The sequence below is a fragment of the Acyrthosiphon pisum genome, chromosome X (assembly GCF_005508785.2).
Source record: "Acyrthosiphon pisum isolate AL4f chromosome X, pea_aphid_22Mar2018_4r6ur, whole genome shotgun sequence".
Classification (NCBI taxonomy): Eukaryota; Metazoa; Arthropoda; class Insecta; order Hemiptera; family Aphididae; genus Acyrthosiphon; species Acyrthosiphon pisum.
The window spans coordinates 41,480,506-41,487,427 of NC_042493.1; the positions used below are offsets into that span (position 1 = coordinate 41,480,506).

The 6,922-nt window shown below is 29.3% G+C and overlaps 1 protein-coding gene and 1 long non-coding RNA gene across 11 annotated transcripts in view; one reads left to right on the forward strand and one right to left on the reverse strand.

Moving 5' to 3' along the window:
- The first annotated feature begins 74 nt into the window (after nt 1-74).
- On the forward strand, nt 75-2,977 carry LOC103309713 (uncharacterized protein PB18E9.04c-like). The gene has a single exon (XM_008185915.3). The coding sequence runs from the start codon at nt 159-161 to the stop codon at nt 2,472-2,474; it is 2,316 nt and encodes a 771-aa protein (XP_008184137.3). The 5' UTR covers nt 75-158; the 3' UTR covers nt 2,475-2,977.
- A 772-nt stretch (nt 2,978-3,749) lies between these two features.
- The window catches only part of LOC103309712, a 15,813-nt gene continuing 12,640 nt past the window's right edge, over nt 3,750-6,922 (reverse strand). For 5 of the 10 annotated variants that reach the window (XR_510823.3, XR_003838852.1, XR_003838855.1 and 2 more), the window contains 3 exons: nt 6,195-6,309; nt 5,120-5,234; nt 3,754-4,161 (listed from right to left, as the gene is read on the reverse strand). This is a non-coding gene — a long non-coding RNA (uncharacterized LOC103309712). Of the gene's footprint in view, nt 4,162-5,119; nt 5,235-6,194; nt 6,310-6,922 lie in introns of all 10 variants that reach the window. The other 5 variants (XR_003838856.1, XR_003838854.1, XR_001679662.2 and 2 more) reach the window with 4 other exon arrangements.

Here is a 6,922-nt window from a genome sequence, read left to right on the forward strand (position 1 = left end):
AAATATTACTTCTTGAATAAATCAGATGGTTTAATGCCATTAATTATAATTTTTAGTAATTTTTAGGTATTTTAATATGAAGCCCTTTTTAAATTTACTAGTTGTTATTTTACAGTCCACATATTATTTTATTAAATATAAACCTACCTATACTTTTTATGTATTTATATAATTTTTCTATGTTAACTTTATACAAGGGCCCGTCAAGAGTATTTGCTTCATTTTGGCCAAGACATCATAGAACTACAACACTTGATCCAAATACAACTACACTACAAACTGAATCAACAACATATGTTTCAAATTCAACTAGTGAAAGGTGGAATACAACTACCACGGCTCCTCAATCAACATCATATAATTCAAATATAACTAGGGAACAATGGAATACAACTACTGCGACGCCTCAATCAACATCATATCATTCAAATTCGACTAGTGAACGGTGGAATACAACTACTTTGGTTCCTCAATCAACATCATACCATTCAAATTCGACTAGTGAACTGTGGAATACAACTACTTCGGCACCTCAATCAACATCATATCATTCAAATTCGACTAGTGAACAGTGGAATACAACTACTGTGGCTCCTCAATCAACATCATACCATTCAAATTCGACTAGTGAATGGTGGAATACAACTACTGTGCCTCCTCAATCAACATCATATCATTCAAATTCGACTAGTGAACGGTGGAATACAACTACTGTGGCTCCTCAATCAACATCATATCATTCAAATTCGACTAGTGAACGGTGGAATACAACTACTGTGGCACCTCAATCAACATCATATCATTCAAATTCGACTAGTGAACGGTGGAATACAACTACTTTGGTTCCTCAATCAACATCATACCATTCAAATTCGACTAGTGAACGGTGGAATACAACTACTGCGGCACCTCAATCAACATCATATCATTCAAATTCGACTAGTGAACGGTGGAATACAACTACTTCGGCACCTCAATCAACATCATACCATTCAAATTCGACTAGTGAACAGTGGAATACAACTACTTCGGCACCTCAATCAACATCATATCATTCAAATTCGACTAGTGAACAGTGGAATACAACTACTGTGGCTCCTCAATCAACATCATACCATTCAAATTCGACTAGTGAATGGTGGAATACAACTACTGCGGCACCTCAATCAACATCATATCATTCAAATTCGACTAGTGAACGGTGGAATACAACTACTTCGGTTCCTCAATCAACAACAAATCATTCGAACATGACTAGTGAACAGTGGAATACAACTACTTCGGCACCTCAATCAACATCATATCATTCAAATTCGACTAGTGAACAGTGGAATACAACTACTGTGGCTCCTCAATCAACATCATACCATTCAAATTCGACTAGTGAATGGTGGAATACAACTACTGTGGCTCCTCAATCAACATCATATCATTCAAATTCGACTAGTGAACGGTGGAATACAACTACTTCGGTTCCTCAATCAACAACAAATCATTCGAACATGACTAGTGAACGGTGGAATAAAACTACTGTGGTTCCTCCATCAACAACAAATCATTCAAATTCGACTAGTGAACAATGGAATACAACTACTGTGTCTCCTCAATCAACATCATATCATTCAAATTCGACTAGTGAACGGTGGAATACAACTACTGTGGCACCTCAATCAACATCATATCATTCAAATTCGACTAGTGAACGGTGGAATACAACTACTTCGGCACCTCAATCAACATCATACCATTCAAATTCGACTAGTGAACAGTGGAATACAACTACTGTGTCTCCTCAATCAACATCATATCATTCAAATTCGACTAGTGAACAGTGGAATACAACTACTGTGGCTCCTCAATCAACATCATACCATTCAAATTCGACTAGTGAATGGTGGAATACAACTACTGCGGCACCTCAATCAACATCATATCATTCAAATTCGACTAGTGAACAGTGGAATACAACTACTTCGGCACCTCAATCAACATCATATCATTCAAATTCGACTAGTGAACAGTGGAATACAACTACTGTGGCTCCTCAATCAACATCATACCATTCAAATTCGACTAGTGAATGGTGGAATACAACTACTGCGGCACCTCAATCAACATCATATCATTCAAATTCGACTAGTGAACGGTGGAATACAACTACTTCGGTTCCTCAATCAACAACAAATCATTCGAACATGACTAGTGAACAGTGGAATACAACTACTTCGGCACCTCAATCAACATCATACCATTCAAATTCGACTAGTGAATGGTGGAATACAACTACTGCGGCACCTCGATCAACATCATATCATTCAAATTCGACTAGTGAACAGTGGAATAGAACTTATTCTGCTCCTCAATCCACAACAAATAAATGGAATTCGACTAGTCAACAATGGAATGCAACCGCTGTTGCTCCACAATCAACTACTGAGCTAAATCATCATCAACACTTTCGAAGGAGAATATAATTAACACAATTTGATTAAGTGAAATTTCTTAACAATACCTATTATTATTTCTAATTACCGAATTATTATTTTTTTTATTATGTTAACAGGTTGCAATACATATTAATAAACCTATATATCAATGAATAAATTGTTATGTTAATTGTATACCATAATTTATAGTATATTCTCCATTGAGGATAAGAACAGACTACCGCCGTGCATCGCAACTATACTCCTGCCATTGGCGTAGTGTCATGTAAGCACTGTAACCACTGCCTGCACTTCATAAAAATATTAAAGAATGTTTTTTTTTTAACAAAATCAAGCAAATATGAAATAATTAATTTAATAAAAGTTATTTTATCAGTTATTTTAGGAAGCGTAACGTCATGATGTTTTCTTACACGGTAGTCCATACAGGCAACCGCACCACCACTGCTGCCCATCGTTGATGGTCACAATTAATATGAGCGGTTTATCTTTGTAGTACTTTATTTTTCCAGAGCGCCAAAATATATCAGCCTATACTGCAATAACACGGTATGAGCAGAATTGATTCAGAAAATAGTATACCTATTTTTAAAAATGGTACTAACATGTCTATTTTAAACAGTTCAAAGCATATTTTTGCTGATGGTACTTATTCGTATGCACCAAAATATTTTTTTCAAATGTATACAATACATGTTTAGTTGAATGGATTGTATGTTCCAATTATATATGTTTTTATGGACTCTACAACACAAAAATTGTGTACTAATGTTTGGTTGAAAATAAAATGGAAAATATGGAAAACAATTGCAATTGAAAATGATATTATATTTAGACTTTTAAAAAGTGGCTTACATTGCAGAATTGTAAACTTTCAAAAATTGTCAAGTAAAAGGTTCTTGTTTTCACCAAGTCCTGGTCTCGTTGCATTAAAAATTATAAAGAATTGATTAAGCACTATGCTGGAAAAAGAGTTGGGTATCAATTTTAGTTATATCTTAGCCACAATTAATGATGAAAATAGTATATTCCCAACTCCGTTTAGGTAGATGAACTATATATGGATCCTATACCAACAACAGGACCTGGGGCTTAGAGATTTTAAAAGAATAAGGATATGGAAAGTATACTTCCCAGTTCCCATCCTAATTATTTTAGCAATAATAAATATTTTAAAGGAAGTTCAAGAAGAATCATACATCAAAATAGTAGGTAGCATTAAACAGAAGGTGCAAAACAAAAAAAAGCAAAAAAATACAAAGATATTAACATATGTATTAAACAAATTTCAAAAATACAAAGTCCATAAAAATGTTGCAAAATATTTATCCCAAATTCTTTCAATATTTACCAGGCAAAACCAGTATAACTGATACAGGTAAACCATATAAAAAACAAAGTATAAATAATAAATAATATTTAATAATAAAATATATAATAAATAATAAAATTCAAAACTATGTTAAGTGATTAAATTTTATAAAAAAAAAACATTTTGAGGGAGTACACACAGCCAACCTCCACGTGGTATCTACTGGATAACACTATCGATGGTAAATATATCACGAGAGTTATAAATAATGTGACTTACAAATAATAGTTTAGTTGTTTCTCAAGTGATGCAATGAAATCAAACATGAACTCAGCTGTTGTAGACTTCTTATATAAAAGGTCATTAGTCGTGCACGTTCTCAGGGTTAACTGATATCACAGGCTATGGAATAATAATATAATACTAAATCATTAGAATCATGACTCTCGTAAGAGTGGAAAGAAATAATATTGTAAACATTAAATAGTTTTTTCGGTATAATTTTAAAGACAACTAATGTATTGATTTGAAATAACAGATAAACTATTTATTATTATTCAACAGTAAACTTAAATTATATAAATCATATACAACACGAAGAATGATTGAAAGAAAAAATGGAATTTTATAGAGTCTAAATTATTATAAAGGAGATTGGCCTATACAATTGTTACATTGATGAAACATATAGGTATTAATTCAGAGGACATTTTTGTTATAAAATTTTATAAACATACATTGCGTGAAGGCAATAAAGATTTACTTTAATAAGACTCTCAAATATTGGGTAGGACTTTACAAAATGGTAATATTGTTTAAAATTAAGTTAAATATTTTCTTAGAAACATTAATTGAGATATAAAACAAAAAAAAACATACATAATACATAAATGTAAAGCTATAATGTGATGTTATGTCCATAAGTAACACGGGTATAATATAATATTTAAATTTTTGTTATAATTATTTTTAAACAAACATTGCATTAAAGCAATGAAGATTTAATTTAGTAATAAACAAACGTTAGAAACGTGTATTGAGTTTTAATTTTAAGCTAAGACTTTCAAGTATTGAGTAGGACTTTACAAAAATGTATTATTGTGTAAATTAAAATTAAATATTTTCTTAGAAAAATTAATTGAGATATAAAACAAAAAAAAAAAACATACATAATACAAAAATATAAAGATATAAATTCAAACGATGTCCATAAGTAACAAGGTTATATTATAATATTTAAGTTAATAACCTTATTAAGTATTATGTATTGCAGTATTTAAATAAAATGTTTCGTCCTACGACAATATCAAAAATGAAAAAAAAATAATGTATGACAGGAGTTTTAACTAATGTGACTTACAAATAATTGTTTAGTTGATTCTCAAGGGATGCAATGAAAACAAACATGAATTCAAACTTCTTATATAAAAGGTCATTAGTCACGCACGATCTCAGGGTTTATGTCATCACGGGCCCTGGAATAATAATATAATATTAACTCATTAGAATCATCTCTCGCGTAAGTGTGGAAAGAAACAATATTATGCAACATTAAATATTTTTTTCGGTATAATTTTAAAGACAACTAATGTATTGATTTGAAATAACAGATAAACTATTTATTATTATTCAGCAGTAAACTTAAAATTATATAAATCATATACAACACGAAGAATGATTGAAAGAAAAAATGGAATTTTATAGAGTATAAATTATTATAAAGGAGATTGGCCTATACAATTGTTACATCGATGAAACATATAGGTATTAATTCAGAGGAAATTTTTGTTATAATATATTATAAACATACATTGCGTAAAGGCATTAAAGATTTACTTTAATAAGACTCTCAAATATTGAGTAGGACTTTACAAAATGGTAATATTGTTTAAAATTAAGTTAAATATTTTCTTAGAAACATTAATTGAGATATGAAACAAAAAAAAAACATACATAATACAAAAATGTAAAGCTATAATGTGATGTTATGTCCATAAGTAACACGGGTATAATATAATATTTAAATTTTTGTTATAATTATTTTTAAACAAACATTGCATTAAAGCAATGAAGATTTAATTTAGTAATAAACAAACGTTAGAAACGTGTATTGAGTTTTGATTTTAAGCTAAGACTTTCAAGTATTGAGTAGGACTTTGCAAAAATGTATTATTGTGTAAATTAAAATTTAAATATTTTCTTAGAAACATTAATTGAGATATAAACAAAAAAAAAAAAACATACATAATACAAAAATATAAAGATATAAATTCAAACGATGTCCATAAGTAACACGGTTATATTACACTATTTAAATTAATAACCTTATTAAGTATTATGTATTGCAGTATTTAAATAAAATGTTTCGTCCTACGTCAATATCAAAAATGAAAAAAAAATAATGTATTACAAGAGTTTTAAATAATGTGACTTACAAATAATTGTTTAGTTGATTCTCAAGTGATGCAATGAAAACAAACATGAATTCAAACTTCTTATATAAAAGGTCATTAGTCACGCACGATCTCAGGGTGAGCGTCATCAAGGGCTCTGGAATAATAATATAATATTAAATCACTAGAATCATCTCTCGCGTAAGAGTGGAAAGAAACAATATTATGATACATTAAATAGTTTTTTCGGTATAATTTTAAAAACAACTAATGTATTGATTTGAAATACTAAAAACTATTTATTATTATTCAGCAGTAAACTTAAAATTATATAAAACATATACAACACGAAGAATGATTGAAAGAAAAAATGAAATTTTATACAGTCTAAATTATTATAAAGGAGATTGGCCTATACAAGTGTTTCATTGATGAAACATATATTAATTCAGAGGAAATTTTTGTTATAATAATTTATATACATACATTGCGAGCAGGCAATGAAGATTTACTTTAATAAGACTCTCAAATATTGAGTAGGATTTTACAAAATGGTAATATTGTTTAAAAATAAGTTAAATATTTTCTTAGAAACATTAATTGAGATATAAAACAAAAAAAAAACATACATAATACATAAATGTAAAGCTATAACGTGATGTTATGTCCATAAGTAACACGGGTATAATATAATATTTAAATTTTTGTTATAATTATTTATAAACAAAGATTGCATTAAAGCAATGAAGATTTAATTTAGTAATAAACAA

What these genes read in the sequence shown, in the direction of transcription:
- LOC103309713 (XM_008185915.3), top strand. Translation starts at nt 159, where the DNA reads ATGTATTTATATAATTTTTCTATGTTAACTTTATACAAGGGCCCGTCA.